The sequence below is a fragment of the Pteronotus mesoamericanus genome, unplaced genomic scaffold (assembly GCF_021234165.1).
Source record: "Pteronotus mesoamericanus isolate MK-2021 breed Mesoamerican mustached bat unplaced genomic scaffold, CSHL_Meso_final contig_347, whole genome shotgun sequence".
NCBI classification, from domain to species: domain Eukaryota; kingdom Metazoa; phylum Chordata; class Mammalia; order Chiroptera; family Mormoopidae; genus Pteronotus; species Pteronotus mesoamericanus.
The window spans coordinates 16,067,206-16,093,900 of record NW_026555137.1 but is presented as its reverse complement, the minus strand read 5'-3'; the positions used below and the strand labels follow the sequence as shown (position 1 = coordinate 16,093,900).

The 26,695-nt window shown below is 49.9% G+C and overlaps 1 protein-coding gene across 1 annotated transcript; it reads left to right on the top strand.

The window, feature by feature from the left end:
• Window positions 1–6,165: 6,165 nt before the first annotated feature.
• CCSAP (centriole, cilia and spindle associated protein) lies at window positions 6,166–19,777 on the top strand. The gene is made up of 3 exons (XM_054576721.1): window positions 6,166–6,550; window positions 14,613–14,881; window positions 16,198–19,777. Exons 1-3 carry the CDS (start codon window positions 6,187–6,189, stop codon window positions 16,372–16,374), a joined length of 810 nt encoding a protein of 269 aa, XP_054432696.1. The 5' UTR covers window positions 6,166–6,186; the 3' UTR covers window positions 16,375–19,777.
• The last annotated feature ends 6,918 nt before the right edge of the window (window positions 19,778–26,695 follow it).

The following is a 26,695-nucleotide window of genomic DNA, read 5'->3' as shown; positions in this document are numbered from 1 at the left end:
TTAAAAAAGTTTGCATTTTACATGAATTCTGGAGAATGAATAACAATTTTCAAACAGTTAAAAAAGGAAAGAAGCTTCCAAAATACACATTTTAGAAGCAGATGAGATCAGTAAGGGAGGAAACCAGAGCAAGATAAAGATGAGTAGACAACAGAACAAAGTTGTGGCTGGTTCATGTCCGAAAGCTCTGCACTACAGAGCAGTCACAGCAAAGAAAACGTAGGATTTTCAGTGTCCAAAGATTTAAAAGGAAGTCAATTCGTCAATAAAGAATGGAGACAAATTTCCGCTCTGAGTTTTCATGAGGAGGTCATGGGGGAACTTGCAGACTGGGTCACTGCACCTCCTTTGCACGAATTTAATAGAGTTTCATCTGGTTGTTTCATCATGTTTAGTGCCAAAGTGGAAGAGCCCCCAGCAAGGAACTCACCTGCTGGTTGAGGCTGAGGTCTGTGGTCAGTGAGTCCAGGCACGGAACCTCTCTTTCCTCTTCTCAGTGAGTGAAGGACTGGGTGTGGTTTTCCTCACCTTCTGGGGGATTCCAGAAGCCCCCAACGCTGGCAGGAGTCTGGGTAGCCTGGCTTCTGCTGGAGACAGTGTTTATGGCTGGTGTCCTCTGCTCAGGGACCCTCTGGCTTTAACAGGGCCCCAGGCTGTCTAATTGGGGGTATTTCCCGGGCTTCTTGGTAGGAACTCGAGCTAAATATTTTGTGGCTTTCAAAACATTTTTTCTTTTCTTAAAATCTGTACCAGAGGGCATGCTTATTGATTTTAGAGAGAGGGGAAGGGAGGGAGAAAGAGAGGGAAACATTGATTAGTTGCCTTTCTTAAGCATTCTGACCAGAGACCAAACCTGCAACCCAGGCAAATGCCCTGATTGGGAGTCAAACCCGCAACTTTTCGGTATATGGGAGGATGCTTCAACCCACTGAGCCACCCTGGCCAGGGCTTCAACACATATTCTTGATTTTTCCTGTGGCTGGCATGGCCTTGGGATGTAAGGTTATATCTACTAGGAATAATCCAGGAGAACCAAGGCTTAGTCTAGATCTTGTCCGTATAAAAGAAACTATCCATAGGTTTTTCTATATGACGGCTTCTGGCCATGTGTGCTATAGACAAGAAGGGAAAGAGGGCAGTTAGACACCACCCAGCTGTACTGAAGAGTTTTAAAAGTGTCCTTTTTCTTTGTCGTCACTCAGCATCTGGGTCAGCCTGTAGCTCTGAGAGCTCCCTCCCGAGCCAGAGGCGGGGCCCCCCTGCAGCCTGGGCCTGGGAAAGGCCTGCGGGCTGTAACCCTGCCAGGCCTGCCCCTGGCTGCAGACCCCTTGCCTGTATCAGGCCCTTGTTCCCTGCAGGGCCGTAAAGGGGCTTGATGCTCCTGAGCGTGTCCCCACCTGGGACACTGTAGCGCATCAACCCCAACCAAGCTGAGAAGGGCAGGGGTGGGCACATGAAACCCCGCTGGAGACATAATCACTGTAGCAAGTGACTGCTGGTGGGCACCCAGTCTCAAGGATGACTGGCATTTCGACCCTGTGACTGGAAGAATGGAAATGCCACTAACAGAGTCTGGGAATGGGGGGGACGGGATTGGTGGGGGGAGCAAGATGGCAGCTGTGAGCGCAGAGGCGAGGGGTTGGCCAGGGGGTCCGGCCCTGCGGGGGTGGAGGGGTCGGGGGAGCGGCGTGGGGGCCCTGACACCACAGTATTCAGAGGCGATCAATCACTGCCTCTGATCTCCGGTGCAGAGAGGGTGAGAGGAGTGGGTGAGGGAAGAATCATGGGGCAGGGGTGGGGCCCTTCGGTTAAAGAGGAGGAGGAGGGGGAGGAGGAATAGGAAGTTGCCGAGGAACCTGGGAAGCCTTTCAGAGAGGAGGAGGCCGTCAGCACAGCTCAGTGTATTAAAATGCTTAATTGCTAGTCAGAGAAGCCAACTCTGCTAATTTTAGGAGAAAAGACACATATTTAAAAGTTGCTTTGGTGGCTTCCAGAATCTCTGGAAGGACTAAGCCAGCAGGTTTGGAGCTCTGGGAGGAAGGGACCAACAGAGACCACTTCTCCTAGGGGGACACTGGCTTGTATTTCTGACGCTGGATGCCCCAGGTCTCTAAGCACTGTGGCCCCTTCTGCTCCAGGAAACTCAGTCTTGAAGCTGGCATTGCAGCCAAGGAGAGACCCTGGGCCCTAGACGCTTCTGTGCACCATAGGCCCTGATTCTAAGAGTTCCGGTTTCAGGACGGAGCTCTAGTTGCAAGGGAGGCTGGGAAAATCTATACCATTTTTCGCTTTTACCCGGGGAGGTGGATTTATAAAACAGATGGAATGGACAAGGGCCTCCTGAGTGTGTGCTTGGAGACGGAAAGGGAAAGGGGGACAGACAGACAGATGCCAGCGGGGTCCAGGGGCCGGTGGGGAGGAGCCGGCGGATGGGCGGCGCGTTGCGTGCGAGGAATCAGGAGACGCGGGGGTGAGCGAGAGCTTGTTCTCAGAAGGAAGGAAGAGTCAGGTCGAGGAAACTTGGCGGCGCGGCCTCCCTGACTCAGAAGGAAGCGATTATCGGTACAGGTGGTGCGGCTCCGCGAGGCGGTGGTAGCGCCAGAGGCTTCGGGAGGGAGGCTCTGGGCAGCAGGGGACAGGAGTTCAGCCGCGCCCCCTGAAGGTGACCATGGCCTGAGACACACCTGGGTGCGGCTGCCATAGCCCGTGGCAGGCCAGGCGCCGTCCCCGGCAGGTTTTCTTGCGCTCAGTCTATGCGCCTCTGTAGCAGGATACCTATCTTCCGTGCCCCTTCAGGAGGCCAGCATCAGACCTTCCTTTCTATTGGCTTCCCAGTCTCCCCCACGGGGAGGACCTGCCATGGGCTCCCTTTACCAAAGTCGGGGGGAGGGGTGCAGGAGGGCCTGCTGCCTGGCCTCTGGGGTCCCGTTGGGGACTGCCCATTTGTCACCCTATTTCTTCTGGGAGTCATCCCTAAAGTTTCCCTCTTGCTTAAGAAACTAGTTCCAAGTCCCTAACGGTTGCCACAGTTGTATCGTATAGTCTCTGCTCCTTGCTCCTGACCCCACCTGCAGAACAAACTGACGTCCTCGTCCACCTGGCCCTCCTTTAGTGCTACCTGAACAGAGGATTCTTTAGAGAGGCGGTTTACCTTCCCTGGCATAGACTATAGTTTGGTAAATACAGGTTATGATTGTTTTGGATTTCCTAACAGCTATACTTCACTTATGATCAGCTGTATCCCAGAGGGTTTTTTTTCCCTCCCATAAGCACTGTCAAATCAAGTCTTTCTCATCCTGTTCTTAATTTACACAAATATACAGAGGGACATCTGCTTTATCTGCCTACTCCTCCCTCTTCTGGGGAGCCACTCCTTCCCCGTTCCCTGTGGTTCTCATGGGGCAGTCAATCTCAGCCTCCTACCCTATCTCCACTTACAGGGATGGGCATGTGACTCAGGCTTAACCAATCATATCACCTCCTATCCCTGACAACAACTAAGCATGTGACGCAAGAATCTATCATGGGAATACAAGGAAGGTTTCCTTTGCTCGTGGTCCTCGGAGAAGACACCATAAGCTTGGGACCACGACGGGCATTTTCAACAGCTGCGTAGAGCAAGTCCATTTGCAGTGGGAGAGAAGAGGCTGTTCCCCAGGGGGAAAGCAGGGCTCAAAGACAGGAAGAAGAAACAGGAGCCCCAATGATATTGACAGGCCCCTGGGCTCTAGCTCAGCCACAGCCAATAAATACCCTTTCTGTTTAAGTTGGTTGCATTGGGTCTTTGTCACTTCCAAGTGGATGAGCTCTGACTAATAATAGCACTTTTGAAAATACACTTAATTGTGAAAGGAAAAGTAAAACAAGCAAATCATCCCTAATCCAATTTTTATTTATACAAAAAATTGTATCATACCTTATATAGTCAATACTCTGTGTGTGTGTGTGTGTGTGTGCACGCACGCGTGTGGTGGTGGGATTGTTAAAATCCAGACACATGTTCCACCATCCAGCACACACGCCCCTTTGCAATGTGAGATGCTCTTGCTCCTTCTGTGCAGAGGTGGAGTTGATTCTCTTTCTTGCTGCATCTGGGCTAGTCCTGTGACTTAATTATTTGAGCATTAGAATGCAGTGGAAGAGATGTCTGTGACCTTCAGAGGCCAGTAGGCCAGCGAAGACACCAGGTCAGTTTCCTGAGGGACGAGGCCACAGGGGGGACAGCAAGACAGCCCCGCCCACAGCCAGCCACTGCCAGGCACAGGAGGAGGCCACCTGGAACCTTCCAGCCCAGCTCTCCTTCTAGCCGAATGCAACCCTATAAATGAATCAACACCAGCAAAGTTGCTGGCCCGTGAATTCACAGAATCGTGAGAAATAATACATTTTAGTTGTTTTAAACCACTAAGTTTTAGGGTGATATATTACATAGTCAAAGCTAATTGAAACAGATTGTGTTTTGCACTTTTTTCACCTAATTACACATCATTAAGGTCCTTTTGGTTGCAACCAACAGAAATGAACCCCGGGCAGCTTAGATAAAAGAGAAACGCGTGAGAAAGTTCCTGTAGGAATTATCTCAGGGAACAGAAGGTAAAGTTCGGGAGGGCAGAAGTCAGGGCCGCTGTGGGGATGTCAACCATGCAGCGCTAACGACTTCTGGACTACTAACTTCAAGCTTCCCAGTGGGCAGCGTCTACCCTCTGGATCATTGAGCTAAGAACGGGGACGGGGAGGGCAGTCGGAGTGGAAAATAGTCGGTGAAGTCGGCAAAATTCCAGTATGGAAGGTGGGCGGAGTCACTCACTCGCGGCCGAGGCTTGTTCTTCCACTGCTAAACATGTTTTGGTTTTCCAAACGCCTTTTCTTTCAAATCTCTTTGTCATCAATCTAAGAAGGCTCCCGATAAAAAGGGGGAGGAACGTGTGTGGAGCCACTGTAGAAACTGTTAACAAGCACGGCAACGTTGCGACTTCTGCACAACGCAGCTGAATGTCAAGGTTACATAGGCAATGGATCTCTGAACGGGTGGTGTGACAGCTTTCGTCAACAGTTTAAAAATGTTTGGGGTGTAGACAAGAAAGGAGTTGTACTAAAACATAAAGAGGGGTTAAGGCCAGAGTAACAGGTGTTAACAGAGAGGAAGAAAGCAAGAGGCAACCCGTGGACTCGGGGTTGTTGCTGGGAGACGCGACCGGCGCAGATGTGTCCGGAAGGGTCGCTAGCTGGTTCACGGGCGGGGTATCAACCGCAGACCCTAAGTGCCGCCCCCCGCAGTGGCGGGTGCCTGGAGCAGCGCCTAATGGGGCGTGGGTGCGTTGGCGCCTCGGAAGGGCGTAAGGTGACCCGGGCCTGGTCCCTGGGGCTGGCCCACCCGCCTGCATCCTCGCGCCCCGCGCTCTTCAGTGAAGCAGCCGCCCCCACTGCGCCGGGCCCGGGAGCGCGCGGGGGAGGCGTCTGCTCCGGGGATTGAGGCGGTGTCTTCGCTAGCGGGCTGCCGCAGGAACGCGGGCCGCTGCGCCGTCGGCGACATCTTGCTCAGGAGGAAAGCGCGGGGGACAGCAGGCCGCTCCTGGCTGCGGCGCCAAGCGCGCAGAGGACCGGCCGGCGCGGCAGGAAGGAGGTAAGCCCCTCCCCGGAGCTCAGAGGACGCGGAGACCACTCCACTCCCCGTCCCGTCCCCGCGTCCCACACCTCCTGGGCCTCCCTCTCCCCGCGCGTTCCTCGGGCTCCAGCGGCCTTGTGGCCTGGCCCGCAGCTTCTGGCTTCCAAGCTCCGGAGCCGCCATCGAGGTGACCCCCACCCCCGCAGCCCCAGCGCTCGCCCTCCTCCTCGGAGCTGCCCGCCTGGCACACCACTCAGGTTCCCTTGGCCGGGTCGCTTGGGGAGACGCTCGCGTCCAGGTGCCCCAGGGCCCCAGGGCCCCGCCCTTTCCCGAGACTGGCCGCCTGCTCTCTTGCCCCCTCCCGCGCCCCGCTGCTCTGCGCCCCGCCCCTCCGCTCAGCGCCCCGCCCCGCCTCCTCCTCGTGCTCCGCCCCCTCCTGCCCCGTCCGGGCGGGGCTCTGGATTTAAATGTCGCGGCGGGCCCAGCGGCTGGAGGGGCAGGGCGGGCCTCTATGTCGTGTGTCGGTTCCGTAGGCGGCAGCGGCGCGGGGTGGCGGGCACTCGGGGCCGGCGGGCGGCACCATGTCCCCGGGCAGCGGGGTGAAGAGCGAGTACATGAAGCGCTACCAGGAGCCGCGCTGGGACGAGTACGCGGCGTGCTACCGCGAGCTGCTGCACTACCGCCTGGGCCGCCGGCTGCTGGAGCAGGCGCACGCGCCCTGGCTCTGGGACGACTGGGGCCCGGCCGGCAATTCGGACGACTCGGCGTCGTCGGGCGCCGGGAGCCCCACACCCCAGTGTGCCCCGGCCTCGCCGCCACCGCCCGCTGAGGCCGCGGCGCGGGAGGAGCCGGCGGCGGAGGCCGAGAAGGCCGGGGACGCGGAGGCCCGAGACGCGGAGGCCCGAGACGCGGAGGCCCGGGACACGGAGGACACATCTCTGCCAGGTACCGGGCCCGGGAGGGGGGCTGCTCGGAGGACTGGATGCGCTCTTGGCATCCGAACTTCCCCGCTCTGTCCGTTTCTCGCAGCGCTCTGCTTTATTTACTTATTTTCTGGACTGAGAATCCAACCCCCCCCCCCCCCCCCGACAAAATAAGGAAGATGTCAACAAGCCAACGTTACCCCCCCCCCCTTATTTCCCTAATTAGGTGGCTTGAGCCAGCTGCGAACTCAATTGAAGTGCCCTTGGCGTGGTCCGGGTCTTCACGCGAAGGCCGAGGTGGCCTTAGGGAGCCAGTGAACCCCATCTGTTTATTCCTAAGCGCCCATTTTTTAATGAGGAGCCCAGCTTTCATCAGATTCTCAAAGGTGACCCCGAGAGGTTAAGAAGCACCGAGCTAAGCTTTCTGGCTTGTGAATGGGGCTGTTGTTTTCCGTCTGAACTCCTGGACCCAGCGGCGCTGTCCCAGACGAGCATTTTGCATTTGTTTACGCAGACTGTTGCGTAACTCCGGGTGGGTGGGAGCATGTGCCTCGCGAGTGCTTGGTCCCCTCCGCTTCTGGCGCCCCCACTCATCAAAAGGTGCGCATCCTCCGCCTGCCGCGGCGGGCAGGGGGAGCCGTGCCTGGAAAATGGCTCTTGGATGCTGCGCATCTGCGCTTTCAGCCCTGGCCTGACACCTTCTTTCCTGCCCGGAGGGTTGCAGAGTTGGGGGCTCTCAGCACGTGAGGCCGGGTGGCTGCTCGCGGGGGCAGAGGGTCAAGGTGAAAGCCTCAGATACAGTAACCACTAACGCTGGCCAGATGCCACCAGTGGGTCACTCGATTTTCAAGAGGCTCTAGTGAGAAAAAGAACGAAAATTTACTGAGAGCATATTACGCCTCCACGCACTGGTCTTAGAATGTGTATTTTCTCATTCAAGGTTCCAAACAATTCTAAGAGGTAGAACCATGATTTTTATCTCGATTTTATAGATGAAGATGTGAAAGCGCAGGATATACGATAAGCGACTTTTTGTTTATCTACCACAGTATAAGTTGTAATTAGACTCGTCAGACTCCCAGGGAGGCTGTCGAGGGGAGGAAATCAGTGTCGGAGCCAGGCTCCTTTGCTCTGGTTATACTGTCTTCAGCACATGCGGCCCACTTGCCTCGCCTCCCCGTGTTACCTGTGAATCCCCACAGACTCCTGATTATCTATTACAGAAGCCAGATACCTGGCTTCAGTGATCAGTGCTAGAAATTCGGGCGACAGAAGGTGGAGGTGGTAGGGGACACGCCTTCCAGTTTATTCCTGTGGGCACTGATCTCCTGAGCTGTCAGTTATATTCCTGAGCATAAAAACACCATTTTTAGATAGCATTGTAGTTTGGACGGTGCCTGTGTTTTTGCCTGAGTTCATGATGAGTAGGGTCTCCTTAGAGACCAAATTCTGCCAGTGGCTAAGGTCAGTTATTTCTTTTCTGCTAGTGTTTTTCCTCTAAGCACTGGGGACAAGATGGGAAAATTTCCGCTTTCAGGATGGCAACTCGTGGGGTCTTTTGCTCTGCTTCTTCCTGTCTGAGCTTCCCCTGATGCCTGCCTGTGGCGCAATTAAAAATCCTTATTTTTAAGTGGATGGTTTTATATACTAGAGTGATGAACACTCTTGAGTTTTCTATAAAACATAAGCATTTAGTCCTTGTTTTGACCAAAGCCACATATACACATAGAATCATACAGTTCTTTTTTTGAATTTTTATTTTTTGATTTTGTTTTTTTAGAGAGAAGAAGGGAACGGGGGTGGGCGGGGGAGAGAGAGAGAAAAACATCAATTTACTGTTCCACTTAGGCATCCATGTGTTGATTCTTGTCTGGGCAGCCGTGGTGTATCTGGATCATGCTTTAACCCAGCCGTCCCCAACCTTTTTGGCACCAAGGACTGGTTTCGTGGGAGATACCAGTTTTTCTATGGCTGTGGTGGTGGTGGCGGCGAGGGACAGGAGGCGGAGCCTGGTTCCTAACAGGCCGCTGGGACCCCCTGCTCTAACCAACTGAGCTACCTGGCCGGGGCCAAGTCATAAGGTTCTACGTGGCTTATTACAAAGAGAGCAGCTCCGTGCCACACATACATGCCAATAGTTATTCCTTGGGTACCATTCCTACTCCCCTCATGTTCCCTTTGGTGTTTATTTCTCCAAGGTAACATTGCTTTCATTGACATGTCTTGACTTGTTAAAGTTGTGAACTTTATCTGTTGGCGCTCATGCTCAATCTCTCTCTCTGTTTACCTCTGTCCTAACCTGTACACATGGCCCATTCTCACACCCACTAATATGGAGACATCGTGGAATTTGTTAGCTTCACAGTTAGTATCTACAGTATTGTACCTGTGCTCAAGCCTGTCCTACCTGCATTGTTTGCCACAACTCCCTTTTCTCTCTTTCACAATCCAACCTGCACATCAGGTTCACTATCACTCTGGACATCTGAAGACATCTCTCCTGGGGCATCTGACCCACTTCCATCTGGCCTGGTGGCTGCTCTCAGCAGCTGCTGGGTGGTTGAATCTTGGGAGGGCCCTTGGCCACCGCCCTGGGACTCCTTGGCTTCTTTCTTCGGGAGGACTTTCTGCTGTGAGACTTTCACATCACCTTTCTCGGTTTGCCACCTCCTGGTGGAGCTCCTCTTCCTGAGGAAGGGTGTGTGAGAGGTTAATTTTCTGAGACCTTGCCTGTCAAAAGATAGCTTTATTCTACTCTCCCAATTCAGTGGGTTTGTGGCTGGGCAGGGAATTCTGGGTTGGAAGTAATTGTCTCTCAAAATCTGGAGGCTCAAGGGTATGCCTTGTCTCTGCCCCAAGCTGTCATGGGGGCTGCAGGGCTCTAGGGTTGGGGGCTGTGCGTTGGGAGACTCGCATGTGACATCTTCATGTGCCTGGCCCCCCTCATGGCATGCTGGCTGGCCTCCAAGGGCAAGAGTCCCTGAGACAGAATGGGGCAGATGCTGCATTATTGTCCTTTATGACTAGAGATGCACAGAACACCTCTTTGACCCCATTCTGTACCTATAAAAGTCTGCCCAGGTTCAAGAGGAAGAAGCATCAACCCCAATTCTAACAGGGGCATGTTTCTGTCACATTGTCAGAGCATCTGGGCAGAGCGCCGATGGATGCTGGACCTGTGGACAGGGCAGGCCCCTGCACTAGCCTGCTGGGGAACCTGGCGCCTCAGTTTCCAGTTCTTTCTGGAGGTCAGCTTGTGTCCTGTGGGCCCTTCTCCTGCTGGGAGGTAGGATGCATCCTGCTCAGTTCTGTGAGGCCACTCCTACCTCTTCGGCTACTTTCCATCTTCCCACATTTATTGACACTGTTTGTCGGATGTCATTGCCTTCCTTGCTCTTGTGCATTTATACCTGCTTTCCTTCACTTCAGTGGGGTTTTGGGAGGCAGGGACTGACTACATGCACATTTAACCTGAATTCTCCCTTTGCTTTCTTTTCACGTTTTATTTTGCACTTGTTTATCTCCTGACCAGCAGTATCAGAGGTGTATGAATTCTGTTAGCTTTTTGCTGAGCTCACTCTTGGCCGTGTGGGTTTTCTTTATTACGTGTGTTACGTGCCGGCTCCAGGTGGCCCTGTGAATGAGCCGCGTCCACACCACCCTGTCCTCCGTAGCTCTGCTCAGCTGTAGGCTTGTGCCTGTGGCTTTTATTGAGCTAATCAGGCTCATATTTGGGTTTTTTTGTTTATTATATGTTTTCAGTGATTCATGATCTTTCTTTTCTTACTCTAATTTTCTTCAAGCTTATTTTTCTAACTTTTAAAGATGGATGCTCATCATCGATTTTTTTTTTTTTGCTCTTTTTTCATATATACAAGGTGGGAAAAGTGCAGTTATAGTTGTTCATATCGAAAAATAATACAATAGTTAATAAACAATAATACAGGAATCAACTCTTTTTCATACTCACAACTGTAAACCTACTTTTGCCCCATCCTGATTCTTAAGGCCATGAATTTCCCTCTGGTTACTGCTTTAGCTGTATCGTAAAAGTTTTGTGGTATAGTATTATTCCCTTAAGCACATTTTCTAATTTTCATTATGATTTTTAAAATACAGAAAAAAAATAGTCTCACATTTATGTATACTATACAAGTAAGGAAACACACTTATCTTTTAGAAACAGACTAAATACCAAAAACCTACTGCAAACATTATGCTTAATGAGGAAACTTTAGAAACATTTCTAATGAGATCGGGATGGAGAAAGCAATGCCCTCCCTCATCACTACTCTTTACTTTTCAAAAATGGTGGTAAAAGATGCACAGTGCAGTTTACCATTTGGCCATTTTAGAGCACACAGCACTCTGGCATTGAGTGTGCCCACATTTTGGTGCAGCCGTATTATTGGTTTTACACTGAAGTTAGAGAACACGTTCTCTATGATTTCAGTTTTGTAAATGCGCTAAGATTTGCTTTAGGGCCTTGGACATGTCCATTTTTGTAAGTGTTCATCCTTGAAAAGATTGATACACACACATACACACACACACCCATTAGGTCAAAAGTGTTAATTCTGCTGTTCAAATACTTTTAAAAAAATCAGACTGTTCAATAAAACTTTCGGTTCTGATGGACATGCTCTCTCTTCGCACCATCTTACATGGGGGCCCCTACCCATCTGTGGTCCCTGAGCACTTGAACTCCAACTGGTGTAACTGAGAAACTGAATCTTGACCTTTATTTAATTTTAATTTAAACTTGTATTTATCAGGCATATGTGGTTAGTAGCTTTTGTATTGGACAGCACAGTCCTAAGTGAAAACTGAATCTTTTTGTTTGAATGATCTATCCGTTACTGAGAACGGGTGTTTTAATCTTCCACCATAAGGGTGGTGAACACTCTTTTTGTTTGTCTGAAAATGTCTTCATTTTAAACTTCTGTCTTTTGAATAGGATTTTGAAACAGACTTATATACACTCATCTTGTACCAGGCACTATTTCAATAGTTTTATAAATATTAATGTTACAGCAATAAGTTCTGTCTCTTGTCTCTTCCATCTTTTGTCTCCTGCTGATGCAGATATTGTTGAATGTATCTTTTTTCCCTTAAACCCAAAGGGATAAACACAGTTCTGTTATAGTCTATAAATGGTAATTCCAACATCCCAAGCCTTCTGCTCCTCCCAGCCCTTCCTGTTGCCTTCTCTCCTTGTGCACCTGGTCACCCTGCAGTACACTCAGAGGGGTGTTTGAAAAATAATTTGTAGGGATACTCTCAGGCCAATGGTCCCCAGAGAAGACGTTAGTTTCTTGTGTTTGGCGGACACTCTTAGTTTTTAATGGCACCCTTTTCAGTTATCCGTGATGGAAGGGTTGGCCCACTGCTACCAGAACGGGGGTCTCCATTCTGTTCACTTTGCCGCCCGCTGCGATCTGTCCCCCACCCCGCACTCCCCTCTGCCGCCCACGGGACAGCGTGGCTGCCCAGTGCTGAGCCTGCCCGTCAGCCTCGTCCTGCCGGCTTTGCGTCCATGTTCCGCACTGTCAGCTGCTCCCTCTCTGCCGAAACTCCTTCCTCAGCTTCGGCGCTGGGTCGTTTTTCTACGTTCCTAGCTACCCTTTCCCTGTCTCCCGCCTGGGGCCATCTTTTTCCGCCTGCTCGCTGAGCGAACATCGGTGTCCCCGGGGCCTGACTTGCTCTTCTCTCCTCCAAGCCTGCATTTCTGCCGGGGGACTGGATTTGCATCAGGGCCTCAGCTCCCAGCGGCCCGTTCACAACCTTCTCCAGTCCCACCTGCTTCCCTGAGCCCCTGACGAAGGGTCCGGCTGCTGCCTGTGTCGTTGTTCCAAGCGCATCTCACGCGGCGGTGCCAGGCACCGCTTTCGCAACCTTTGGCGAGCCGGCATGACCATCCGCTCCAAACACCTGTGGGGACCGGGGTCTCCCCTTTGCCCCCCAGTGCCCACGTTGTGTCCGCTCTCTGTTCACCTGTGAGCCTAACCCAGTGCTGTGGGCTCTGTGCTTGGAGAGGCCTTGTTGGAAAGCGCCCTTGGTACCGGCTCTCCACTGGTCGGTCAGTGCGTGGTTCACGGGGCCAGGTGAGCCTGAGCACCAGCCAGGTGTGTGGAGCCCTGTCCTGGTCGTTTCCCACCCCTCCGCCCTCCCATCGGTGGGAGGACCCCCGTGGACACTGCCGTTTTTTCCTCACGGGCCCTTCTGCCCCCCGCCCTCCGCCCCTGCAGCTAGAGGCCTCGTTCCTAAAACACAGACAGGACCGTGCCATCCTGCAGCTCAAAATTCTTTAGCAATTCTTCCATTCCGGCATGCAACTAAATCTTCTGGGTTTGAAATAGAAAGCTTTCTCTCCCCCTTGCTCCCTGCTCCCTGCCTTCATCCACAGACTCTCTGCATCTGCCATTTGGAACTAATTCTATTCATTCTTCTCCCCATGCCTTTGGACCAGCCATTCCCTGACCCTGGGATTCCCCTCCCTGTTCTCTTCTGGCTGCCTCCAGCCTGTCCTTTCGACTGATCCGTATTACCTTCTCTGGGCAGGCTTTGCTGGAGGACTTGGGTTAGGTGGGATGCGACCGGAAGAGAAGGCGGGGCAATAACCTCCCAGGTCTCCGCCCCCTTCTCCTTCCCCTGTCCTGGCCCCAATGGGCTCCTTCTCCCGCTTCCCAGGCCCGCAGGAGAGAAGAGGAGACGGCGGGTGCGGACACATCGCTCAGAGAAGCGTTTGAGCCGTGAGTGTGTGATAGGATGGAAGGTTGTCCCCTTGTGTCATCTGCCGACAGCTCAGTGCTGGGTTGGAAGAAGCGGCGCACAGTGGTGCAGAGCATTACACCCCAGCATCGGGTGTGGATTGTCTCTCAAAATCCTTAGTAATAAATGAAGCAATTTGGTAGAGTCAAGGTCATTGCCGATGTCACATCCGTGCCCCTGTGTCGGGGCTGCCAGGGCAGGGCTCGCTGTGCTTTGCAGGGAACGTGGACCTCAGCAAGAAAAGAGTCATGACTGAAAGCAGTGAGGGACGAGAGTCCGCCTTTGAAAAGGGAAAAGAGTTTGGAATAGTGAGCTATGAAATCATCTCTATACCCGAATTCCGGAGCATCAGAAGCGACGGGTACCCTTCAGCCCAGCAGCTTAGGGGAGCAAAATGGAGCCCTCGCGGCATCAGGAGCTTTTATTTGGGTGTGCGTTGAGGCTGACATGAGACAAAGGCTCACAAAGCGTTTACACAAAAGAATATAACCTTTACCAAAAATGACGGGTTTGTACACGATCATGACTGGCAAAATCCTAGGAGGCCATGCAGGGAAATGGCTGTGTCTTGGAGTGCTGAGCCCGGGGCGGGCAGCCCGGTCCCCCGCCCGAGCTTCCCAGCTCTGCTGGCGGAACTGAGGACGCGGGGACCGTGGTCACGTCCGTTGCAAGTGGAGGGCAAGCCCCCCTGCGACACGGGCGCGCGCGCTCTAGCTCTTCACGCGGGCCAGGCAAAGCTGTGCACCAGGTGGGTAACTATGGAAACCACACCCTATTGTGACAGGGGCCTTCCAAATTGAGGTCACCAGCCAGCTCTTGCCAGGAGCATGTAAGAGCCATACGGAGCATGTGCCCTAATTGTGGAACATCAGGCAGTCATGGAATTCCTGGAACTGAGTTGAGTGACTTAAAAACTAACCCTGTGTAGCCGCTGGGTGATTACCCCAAACACAGGTCTTCCCTGAAGTCAGGTGTTCTGACAATGGATTACAATTGCTCCTGGGAGTTTGGAGAAAGCCATTAGGCCACAGCAAAATCTTTTAACATTTAATCTGAGAACATGAGCTTTTGAATAGGCGTGGTTCAGCCTTGCTGTATTTGCTGTTGATTTAGAAATCGGATAGACTGTTGGGAAATTATCATACCGGCTTGTTTCTGCATTTCTGCCTGAAGGGAAACTTGCGAGTTGAACTATGTGAAAATGTTACGGAGTCCAGCATAATGTATTCTTCAACGTGAATATTTAAAGGAATTCTATGTAAACCTGATTTTAAAGCATTTTCATCTTGTTTTGTCTCTCTTTTTTAAAAAAGCATCACCGGTAAAAGACGTAAAAGAAAAACCCGAACAAGAGATCAGAACAAAAGAGACTGACAAATTACCCAGCGGCCCAAAACCTCGACAACAACCCAGTGCCTTGTTTGCTAGAGGAACCAGGAAAGCAGTCAAAAGTCCTCAAAGATCATCAAGTAAAATAAAAGAAAAGAAGCATCCATTTGCTCTTTATGGGTGGGGAGAAAAGCAGACGGATACAGGAAGCCAAAAGACTCACAACGTCTGTGCTTCTGCCCCCGTGCGCGAGGTGTGTGCGCATGCGCCTGCTTCCCTGCTTCTCCTTGGAGGGTGGGTTCGGCCACGCACACTGTGCTCTTGCGCCCTGTGCTCACGGAGATGCTTTAGGGGATGGCCCGGTGGGCCAAGGAAAGCCCAGAACTGGGCTCCTGATTAGCAAACAGGAGGACTCTGGATGTTGGCTACCTGGCGGTCAGGGATTTTTGCCCGGAGCTCATGGGTACCCAAGAGGGTTTACCAACGCTGAGCCTGGTGAAGGGGAGGTTGGAGCCTAGGCTCGCGAGTCCGTGGGGGGCCAGGAGGTGCCGAGGAGGGCCCAACGGGGGCTGGCGTCTGCTTGTCCAGATTTGCTTCGGGCATCTGGAGAGGTTTCCAGTCCTTTGGCGTTGCTAACATGTTTCCCAGGCTCCTTTGTCACTGGCTTCCCTGTTAGGTTGCTACCCCTGCGGCTTTCTCCATCTGCCACAGACTTCCCTTTGCTCCTTGGATTAAATTCACGTGACGGTGTTTCTTGGCCCAGATCCCCTGGGCAATGCCTTTGCTCCTGGGAGTGTGGGCGCACCTCGAACTGAGGCCTGGCCTGCCCCGTCCCACGTCCTGAGAACCTATCAGACGGGAGCGTCCTCACGTGTAGAGCCACAGAACAATTACGTATGTTAGTGGTACTGTTACTACTGCCTGAAGCAAAGAATGAATGAAAAGAAACAAAGAGGAAGTACAGATTGTTTGAATTCTGATTAAATACCATAGTCACATTTTTCCTGAACAGCCTTCTAAATCCGAGGGGCAGATGGTGTTAGTTAGCGTGATATTTGAGACAACACGCTGTGGTTTAACAAAAGACCGGCAATTCCACGGGGTTAAGTTTACCAGGGTTTATCTATAGTGTGAACTGTCTTGCATGATAAAATCCCTTGAGGGTTTTGTTTTTGTTTTTTTTCCACTATTTTGCTGTAAAACATTTAAAGTCCTTTAATGGAATACTTATCCATGCTTGATGCTAAGCCGATTCAATAATTTTCCAGAGCCAATTTCTAGAGAGACATGCAAATCAGTTGCCTACATTTTGTATCTGAAATTTTGTCCAGGGGACACTTCCGGCAGCTTGGTGTCTCTGTCACTGACAGCGGGTGCCCCACAGCCTCCAGGGGGATGGCTCTTCTGGAGAAGCTTTTATACACAGAGCTGAAAACAAGGAGGCCGAGGAGGCTGGGCCTGCCTCTGTCCTGCCTCAGGGGACCTGGGGTAGCATCACCGCAAATATTCTTGCAAATCCATTCGAAGGCCACTCAAGTTATTATACTTTTATGTTTGGACTCTCCTTAGATTCATGAATCAGCATTACGAGCCAAGAACAGGAGACAGGTAGAGAAAAGGAAACTGCTCTCTCAAAGGCAACGCGCTCACTCGGCGGATGTGGAGAACAGCAGGAGGGTGAAGCCTTCCTCCTCGGAGGACCGGTGGGTGACGGAGTACATGAGGTGCTACTCCGCCCGCGCGTGAAGGGAGAAGCCGCCTTGGCTCTGCTCGGAGCGCCCCCTTTGAGCAGTGTAAATAAACAAACAAAACAAAACAAAAACAAACATCAAAAGGAACCAGGTTGAAGAGACCAACGGATTATGCAAGATTCTTCTTAGGGAATTTCCAAAAGAGCGTTCTCTTTTGATGAACCGCAGTCACCTGCCTCAGCAGCAGGGTGGCAGTCGAAGCCATAGACATTTGGTTATTTACGATGACAGTTCCCTAAATCTTTGATATTCTTCTAAGGGTTTTGTTTTAAAGCATCTTAATCTTTTAAGAAATCGACACCGAATGCCTTTAAATGGCTATAGATGCTTAACCTTCAGCAGTTTGTCCATCAGTTTAGGCGGAGCCCGTTTTGTCCTGTTCTGAGTGACTTGCCGGATTCCACAGCTGGTAAGATCATCCCAACTTCAGCCTAAGACTCGTTTTCCTTCTGTGTAGCTTTGTGAAAGAACGTCAAGTCAGAAGGGAGTTTCAGCACTCAAAGTGATCCCCTATGTAGTGAAACTAGAACTTTGGTAGTTTCTGAACAATCAAGCTTAATTGTACTTCAGTTCAGCACTTCGCGTAGGCTGCGATATTTAAGAATTTTCTGGGCTGGGGGAGGCTCCTCTTTTCTCTTTAAATCATCATCTAGATTCTAGGGGCTTATTATTTAGTAGTTTACTAGAGCAAGTGCATTCCAGTAAAAAGGGTCCCGTGCAGTGTGTCCAGAGAAATACTGAAGTTCCTTTTGAATCAAAGGAGGCTGGGCCACTTTTTAATTGTTTTTAGAGCACATAATTGTTTTTAGAATGGGTTGCTTGCAGCTGGCACACGCCCATGTAGACTATTGTCTCTTCTGTTACAGTCAACAAGGATGGTTGGGACTTATCTGAAATTTTATTTAATAAAACTGTGATTGTCTGGCCTGCTCCTTGGGGGATGAGGGACAATTAGTCAGAGGCCCATCAGAGAAGTGGCCCACCTGCTTTCTCTACTTTTTTCTTTCCAGAACTCACTAGCAACAAAGCCTCAATACTGTACATACTGACTTTTGGTGGAACTGCATTCCTAGCTAGTAGGTCTTGTACAGAACTTAGTGTGAGAGGATGTTTGTGTGTAGGTCCAAATGCAAGGATGTGTATGAATAAAGTGCTCCGTCCCTTTAGTAAATAAATTTGCTTTGGGGACTGAGAAGCCATTTTAAGGAATACTGGTTCCCATCCAGTGGAGACGGGACTTTCCAGGACGGACAAGATACTTGGCCAACTCAGCCCCTGGAGATGCGTGAATGAAGATTTGGTGTTGAATGTGAGGTTGAGTGTTTCCTTGATATTTGTACTTTGGGTCATTGAAGTATTATGGTCACATTTTAGAACACAAAGATGTTTTAGTCCACACAAAACCTTCACATAATATCAACTTAGAACTGTATTAAGCTGTGAAAACTCATACTGAAGAATCATGAGCTTAAAAAAAACCTTTTTAAATATTTTGCATCGTTTTGAGGTGAGTTATTTTATAAAGAGAGCTCTCCTAATCATTGAGATGTGTATTTAATAAGAGGAAGTTCTATATGTTGTCCAAAACAACCTTGCTAGTCATTCTGGTGACTTTTGCTATTATTGTTAAAGTCCTTAAACATCGCCAGTTCCTTACAGATCAAATTAATATGGTAAGTGTGTGGTGTAGCTGATTGTGGACGCTGTCCTTTCAAACCACCTCCTGCACGTTGGGGTCTAGCCATTCTACTCAAGCGTTCCCGTTGCACCTGACAGTCTTAGGGGTGGGAGCTCTGGGGGTAGCGCTGTCCCCGCATGGACAGACTGCCTTAGAAATCCAGCTTCTTCTAGGCTTGGAACAAGCCAACCTCTCTCCTTTAGAAAACAGACTCGTATTTAACGAGCTTCCTAGTGAAAACTCCAGGCGGAGATCTGGAAAAACCTAGGAGGCAATATTGGCCGTGTTTCCCTTTTTTAAACAGGGGACAAATGAGCAAGATTTTTTAAAGTACTTTTAATGTGCATGAATGATGAATAAATCATGAATTAATTGTGACTCCCCTTCTTATGTCTTACTTAAGTCATTAGGTTAGGGTTTCTTTTTTTTCTCTGTAGGGGTGCAAGTTAACTTGTGAGCCTATGAAATATTTTAAGTTGTAGCAATTTGAAGGTCTAGAAACTAACGTGGTTGTAATCATGTTTCTAATTCTTGGGACAACTTGCCAGAGAGCAAGATAGTTTAAAATTACCTTTCATGTTGAAGAGTGTGAAACTGCTTGAGAATCCAGTGATATTTAAAATATGGAATAAAATAATTGCTACTCAGACTCTCTTTTTAAAGTTTTGTTTTAAGCTCTTAATTAAAATGATTTCCATAAATGTGTTTCTATGTAACTTTTATGAAGAGAAGTAATAGATTACTGAATAACATTTGCATCTGCTGGACCTAGGGGAATGACAAATAAATAGGAATTAATTCTTTCTTTTGATTTTTTTTTTAAACCTAAAAGGCTGCTCTTACGTAGTTGGTACCTCTGGTTATATGTATATCAACCCTCTCCATAAAATTTCTAAGTACATATAAACATTTTTTAAGTTTACTAAAGATATAATAAGATATAGTTTATCTTAATTGCTCATCTTGTAGGAGGCATTTATTTATGCCACTTCATATGTAACAGTTTTATCATGTTTATGCTAGGAAACTCAGCTAATTAAATTGCATAGAACCGCCACCGAGTTATTGGAAATCATAACATCCAAAACAGAACATTGCACAATTTGCAGATTTAAAAAACCTTTAGCATATTCCTCTCCTCTTATACATTGATAATGTTGTCCTGGGTATAAACTTCAAACATGGGATGTTACAGTACTTGATATTTAGAATGTTTGGAAGTATTATTGGCAAAAAGGGAATGAGGTGAAGTGTATCTTAGAAATAAAAATTTTTCTTGTTGGCTGCTTTGGTAAAAAATTGTTGAGTGGATAATATGACACTCCACTGGATTAGATTAAAAATGGTGCTAATATTTATAAAGCCTGATGCTGTGTTGGTTTGGTATCAAACTGCTAATGCCTGACTCATACACTCCGGACTGTAGTGTTGCGATCTGTTAAATCATTTAAAAGTGGTCTGAAAAATGTTACCTGGTCATTTCCAAATGTTTGCATTTGAAATGGATTTTTGCACAATAGTTGAAATAGAGAGTTATTCACTGTAAGTGTTTGCTTAATACCAAATTTGGTGCAAGGAGCTCTGTCTAGATTTTCAGCCCAGACTTGGTCTTTTCAAGCTTGCTGGTATGAGATGGGAAACATTCCCTCCTTTGATACTTCCATTCATTCGGGATGCCTGAATGAAGATATTAGAAGCTTCTTTTTGACCTAAAAAGAAATTAGCCCCCCCCCCCCCCCGCCCCATGTCGTAAGTTTGTTTTGAGTACTGCACTCACTTTAACATTCCAAAGACACAAAGGGCGGGGTCCTTAGAATCACAAAGCTCAATGATGGGGATTTTAGGTTGTATTTTATAATAACTGTGTGTTGCTTTTTGCTTATATTTAATGTTGCCATTACTTGGAAAAATGTGAATAATAAAGTTAGTTGATATTACAGGCTGGAACTTTTGTTTTATGGGGATTCTGATGAGTACACCAGCAGTTGAAAAAACGACATGATCGCATCGACTCCTAAATGGTTTTTTCATGAGAGACATGTTTAACAAGATATGTTAAGTACATCTTGGAAAAGATTGTGTGTGTGCGTGTATGTATGTATATGTATGTATGTATATATACGTTCCCCATTGTTTATTTCACACCTTCCCCTGTTTTTGAAAATTACAGAAGTAGTAGTGTATGGTTAAAATAATTTAAAAAGAAGCATGGAGTAAAAAATGAATATACCTTTCCACAGCACCTCTCACCAAAATTCCGTGCCCCTTCCTGGAGGAAACCGGAGCTAAGTGTGGCGGGTAAACTTGCAGACCTTTTTCCTAAGCACTTATCTATGGAGGTACATACAAGCACTTTTGTTTTTTGGCAGAAGTGTGGGTTAATGCTATACGCATTCTATAGTATTTTCTCACTTATCTTCGGGAAGGTTTGGGGTCCAGGGAAGATGGAGTTAACACCCCATTCCTTCCCCGGGCAGGATGTGCAGCCTATGTGAGGACTGGGAGCAGCAAACAGCAGCGTGCAGACTGGGATGGGGGGAGCTTCGGAATCCTAAGTACAGCTGGAGGGGTGAGCGCACCTTTTAAAAGAGTTCCTTGGGATTTCCAAGCTGGAACATAAGCCCTGACACAGAAGTGAGCTCAGGATGGCAGGGTCCTGGCAAAGTCTGGCTTGAGGGACAGAGAAGGAACTGATAACAGAGAGACAAATGGGGTGCATGCCCCTTTTCTCTTTGGTTTTCCTCCTCTTTTTTTTTTTTTTTTTTTTTTGTTGGAACCCCTGGGTCATCCCACGGCTGCCAATGGGAGCCTGCGTCTGAGGGAGGAACGTCTTTCTTCCCCCAAGAGGGCGAGGCTGAGTCATGTGCTTTTTTTCTCCCTCTGAAAGACATGGCTCAATGACAGAAGGGGACATTTTTGGCCTGGAAAACCAAAAATGAGGAGTCCCAAGGAACCAGCAAGGACAGGAGAGAGAGCAGAGGGGAAAGAGATCAGGGAAATAAATCCACAAAGTTCTGAACTCATGTCCCCCTTGCCTGGCTCACCGGTGCACACTCTTCACCTGTGGGGCTGATCTGACTTAGCAGCCTGGACACATGAGGCCTGAGCTGACATCTCAGACTGACCGTGGGACAGACCCAACAGCACCGCGAAAGCCGAGCCGACATCAGAACCAACACTCACAGAACATGCAGCCTGAACCTAACCAGGCTGATGACTTGCTAAAACAAAATACCGGCATTCGCCCTGGGATTTGCTTGGATCTCTTCATGCCACATTCAAAATGCCTAGGATACTATCCCCAATTACTCAGCACACGAGGAACCATGAAAACTCTCACGGAAAAAGACCATAGGTGCCATTACAGACTTTGAGGAGGTTATTCTTAAGTTCCTGTCAGCAATCACACAAACACTCTCAGAATAAGTAATAAAATAGAAATCATCAGTAAAACAATAGAACCAAATGAAAATATTACAACGGAAAATACTATAACAAGAAAAACCTCACGGGATAGACCCAATGAAAGGATAGAGAGGATAAAAGAAAGATACAAATCAATACCAATTATCCGATCTGAACAGAGAGAAAAAAGACTGAGTTTCAGTGTCTTGTTATAGGATAAGGCGGAGAGTGTAGCGCTTTAAAAAACATCTACAGAAATGGCTGAAAATCTCCCAAGGAAGCTGAGTGAACCCAAAGAAATCCCAGCCCAGAAACATCATAAACTGTGGAAAACTTAAAGGACATCTTGAAAACAGCTAGAGAAAAGTGAAAGATTACCTACAGGGAAACGACACTTCAAATGACAGTGAGTTTTTCCATCCGCGGAGCTGGGGAGGCCGGGCGACGTGGCACAGTTCAAGTGCCGCAAGCGAACTGTTAATTCCGGATTCTGTGTCCACAACATGCCCCTCGGGAATGAAGGTGAAATAAAGCCTTCTCAGCTGAAGAAAAAACTAAGAGAATTGACCGCCTGCAGACCTGCTTTAATAGGACAGGTAAAAGATGTTCCTCAGAAGAGAAATAATAGCAAAAGGGAATCTGGAGCCCTGGGAATGAAGGAGGAGCAAGAAACAGGAATAGGTTTTGGTCATTCTCCATTCCTGAAATGGCTGCAGAGCCACAAAGATGAAAGACCTAAGAAGCCCTTCCTGCCACCCCTGAGTTTATGCTAACGAGGTGGCCCTTTGGAAAGCACCTATGATGGGGGCTGGATCGCAGGGGAACTTTCGCTCCTGCCCTCCGACCTCCGGGGAGAGGAACGGGGCTGGACATTTTGTTCAATAGCCAACGTCCAATGATGTAATCAACCATGCCTCTGTAAGAAAGTCTCCATTAAAACCCAAAAGGGTGGGGTCCGGAGGGCTTCTGGGTTGGTGGCTGTGCAGAGATTCGGGGAGCAGGGGAGCTCTGCGCCCCTCCCCCCACACCTCACCCTGCCCATTGGCCCATCCTGGGTTCCAACTTCTAATAATAAACCAGGGATCCCCTAAGGCAACTGTCTTCCTGAGTTCCGAGAGGTGCTCCAGTAAACTGGCAGGACCCAGGGAGGAGGCCGGGGGAGCCTCCAATTTATAGCCTGTATAGCCAGAGGCACAGGTGACAACCTGGACACGCGGTCAGCACCGGGAGGGGGGCAGAGGAGCAGCTGCCGGACGAGCCCTTTGCCTGTGGGGTCTGCGGCTGTCTCCGGTGCACAGCGACGGAGCTGGGAGCTGTGTAGGGCGCCCAGCGGCTGGTGCACAATTGCATGAGGCGAGGAGAACCCCGCGTGTCTGGTGACAGAAGTCAAGGCTGCTTTAGCTGTACCCACGTATTTTCAGGTCTTATTTTCATTATTCTTCCATTGAAAATATTCTCATTTCTCTTTGACTGGGTGGATTATTTGACTGGTGTGTGTTTGAGATTTTCCTGTTTCCTTTCGCCAATTTCTAGTCTAATTCCATTATAGGCAGAAAACTGTATGATTTATTTTATATTTGTAAATGTTTTTTTATATACCAGGATATGGTCTGTCTTGATGAATGTTCATATGCACTTGAGAAACATGTGCAGTGGTGTTGCTGGGAGTGTTCTATAAACGTCAGTTTATACGACTAATGCTGTTTGGCTCTTCGATATCTTTAATGATTTCCTGTCTACTAGTTCTCTTACTGATAGGAGTGTTGAAGTCTCTAACTACCTTTGTAAATTTGCCTAGTTCTCATTTCAGTTCTGTCCGATTTCCCTCCGTGTATTTTGCCTCAGGACAGTCTTGCTGTGGGTTTAGCCTTTTCCGGAAAATCGGGTGAGCCCCCCGCCCAGCCGCTCTGTCCTCCGCCCTGCGCTGCCTTCCCGGGGCATCAGAAATCCGTGTTCCTCTTCTGTCGCTTTGCAGGGATGATGCTCGCTACTCTTACAGAAGTCCGCCAGGGGCTGGGAATGCTCGCCGCGTTCATGAGGATACTGGCACAGAAGCTCCTGTAGTTTGAAGCTCAGTTGTGAGGCTGAAAGGAAAAACTTGTAGCTGCAGAGACCTGGGCAGGTTACCAGTGCTGATGCGGGTTTCTGGTGGGGGGTGGGGCCGGGGGAGGAGTGGACAGGCACGCAGGTGGCTGGCACCTGCCGCGGGGAGCGTCCACGGTGGAACCTGCAGGGCCTCCGCGGCAGGGCTGTGCTGGCCACTGATTTCTTCAGGGGTAAAAACTGCAGGGGTCCTCTGCAGAGCAGGCCACCGGCAACCCCAGTCGCTCCCAGTGCGTGGCTCCCGCGGTAGCCTCTCCCGGCTTTGTTCCTGGCCCTCTCTGTGGCCTCTGCTTGGCTGTTCTGAGGCTGGGGTGAGACAGAGCGGGTCCCTGCGGTGCCCTGAAAGGCTGGGGAAGCGGGTCACCCACCCCCTCCCTTTTCCAGCGAGCAGGGCTTTCTAGCTGGGGCGCTCCCTTCCTCCCGGGGGCCGAGCAGTGCGCACTTGGGGCGGTGGGGGTGACGATGAGGCTGGTCTTCCTTCCCTTTTTGTGTGATAGTTCTCAGGCTTTTTGCTCTGCGGTGCCGCTGAAGTGTAAGGGAACTCCTGAGCCCTCCCAGGCCTGTTTGTTCCTGGGCAGCCCTCATTGTTGGCCTTTGTGGGAGAGATGGAGGCTGGGGGTCTCCTGTTTCACCATCACGGGAAGGTCGCCTGGATGTTAGGAAACCCCTCCCAGAAAGGAAGGGATTTAGTACGATCACATTGTCGCCCTTGGTGGATTTTGCAAAAAGGGATTCTTGGAGCGGATTGGCTGGATGTGCAAGTACCTTAGAAAGACTTGAGGATACAGCTGGTTCGGGTCATCTGTCCTTCTCACAGGCCCTGGGGTCCCTCCTAGGTGCCAGGCATCGGGCACACAGAAGGCAGCCCTGTCCCAGTGGAGAAGACAAATAAGGACAATGTGTGGATCAGTGTGATCAAGACCCAAAGAAAGGCTAGGACAGCAATTGACGAGTGTAATTGTGGAGGTGGGTGGAGTTGCTCCCAGCAAAGTGTTACACTGCCCCCTACAGGGCTGCTGGCCCCCAGCAGGTGCATCACAAGAGAGAGGACGACGCAGGTCCCTGCCGAGGCGCAGGGGTGTCGGGAAAGCGAGGGGCAGTCAGAGCGGTGTGGAGCACCGTTTTCCCCCGAGATGGGCCTAGTGCAAGGGCATGCAATGAATTTTTGGCCACAGAAGCCAAAATGACAACCTTTCTTGAAAAGGGAATGATATGGTAGACTTACCTGGATTAATCACATTACAAAATTTCCTTGTCAACGTAAAATGACTTACGGGCCCTTCACCCAATATAAAGAAATTAGTATTTTGCTCTCATACATAGTTAATAGGTCCTTCCATATTTAGTGAACATAATTATCTCCGTGGTATTTGGAGATGTAAAATTTAGCAAGTTTCTTTCTTTTTATGATTTCGTTTATTTTTAGGGAGAGGAGAAAGAGGGAGAGAAGCATCAATTGGTTGCCTCACATGCCCCCAGCTGGGGACCTGGACTGCAACCCAGGCATGTGCCCTGACTGGGAATCGAACCTGTGACCTTTCAGTCCGCAGGCTGGCACTCAGTTCACTGAGCCTTGCCAGCCAGGGCACAAGTTATTTTCTTAATGCTAGTTTCCTTTAACAGAAAATTTACACGACACCTGGGAGTTAGAGGAAGGAGCCATCAGAGAACAGGCGCGTCTGTTTGCTGTCACTCCCCGCAGAAGGGCAAGCGCAACGTCCTCGCGCGTGAGGGAGCTCGCTGAGGTTATAGGGGGGAGTAGGTATGGTGGGGCCCGACCCACCTGCTGCTTGCGGAGCCCAAGTTCCGGAGGCGTGTGTGTCACAGGTAAATACCTCCACCCTGGGCTGCAGGCCCGCCGAGATGAAGGAATTACCTCCCCCTCGTGGTGTTCCACTGGCAGGGGAGACGGGGTGATGCCGAGAACACTTCACAGCCAGCCCGGCGAGGGCACCGACGCTCGGAAGCTGCTCCAGCCCTGGGTAGCAGGCTGGCTGCCCTGGTGTCCCCGCTGAAGATGAGCTGTCACCTGTGCTAGGGGACAGCACTCTGGCACCACCAGCCACATGCTGGCAAATCACCTCTAATAATACAGTATAAAAGATGTGCATTTTGCTTTCAGCGTATGCCGGAAAATCAGCTTCACATAATTGCAAGAAAAGGACACCACCATTCTTGGCTTTGCAACTGTATCTTTGAAGTTCCCAATGGTATGGTGGCTATATAAAATGATAAAAAAAAATATTGTCAGAGCTGCGTACTGAACTAGATGCCTGGACGTTTCCAAATACTATGGCATAAAAAACTGGGGCAGAGGTAGACGAGGCAAGACTGGTATAACGCGTACAGGTGCGGGAGCTGGCCGATACAGCGGCTCATTGTTACTGCCTTCATACTTGCGGATGTCTGAAAAAACTGGAGAGACTCAGTTGCAAAGATTCCCTGGTCACATAATTTTGTAGCAGTAAGCAGTATTTTTTCGTTTTTTTTTTATTTTTGAGAGGATGTTTATTAAGGCTGGGGACAGTGGAACAAGGAAGGGCTCAGGAGGGAAGCAGCAGGAGACGGGGCAGGGCTGTGTCGGCTCTCGGGGAAGCCGGGGCGAAGGGGGCCTTGGAGACAGGTTCGCGGGTTCCCCGAGGCGCTGCCGCTGCCCATTGCTGCCTGGGTTGTAAGTGTCATGGGGGCCCTGAGAATTTAGGAAGAACTGAGGGGAGGGAGAGGTGTGGGCGTGCTCCTGGGAGGGGGAGTGTGCTGGTATTTTCTAACCTTAAACAGTGGTGGCCAGCAGCTCCCCTCCTACTTGTCTTCCTGAAACTGGTTTCTGTGAGCTGCTCCAGCACATTAATGGAACCCAAGGAAGGGGGTTGTGGGAACCTCAGATTTATGGCCAGTTGGTCAGAAGCACAGGTAACAACCTGGACTTGTGACTGGCGTCTGAAATGTGTGTCTGTGAGGCAGACTAAGCCTCCCGCCTGTGGGATCTGTACTGCCCTCAGGTGGACAGTGTTGGAACTGAAGAATTGGAGGCCACCCAGCTGGCGTCTGAGAACCAGGGACTTACTTGGTCGGTGGTGTGAGAAAACACGGCGCTGACCTGTAATACAAAATTACCCCCCTTCCTCCTTCT

Excerpts from the sequence above, each read along its gene's own strand:
- CCSAP (XM_054576721.1), top strand. The coding sequence starts at position 6,187 with ATGTCCCCGGGCAGCGGGGTGAAGAGCGAGTACATGAAGCGCTACCAG. Across the intron at positions 6,551-14,612 it reads GGAGGACACATCTCTGCCAG|CATCACCGGTAAAAGACGTA; the intron begins GTACCGGGCCCG and ends TTTTTAAAAAAG. Across the intron at positions 14,882-16,197 it reads CTTCTGCCCCCGTGCGCGAG|ATTCATGAATCAGCATTACG; the intron begins GTGTGTGCGCAT and ends GACTCTCCTTAG.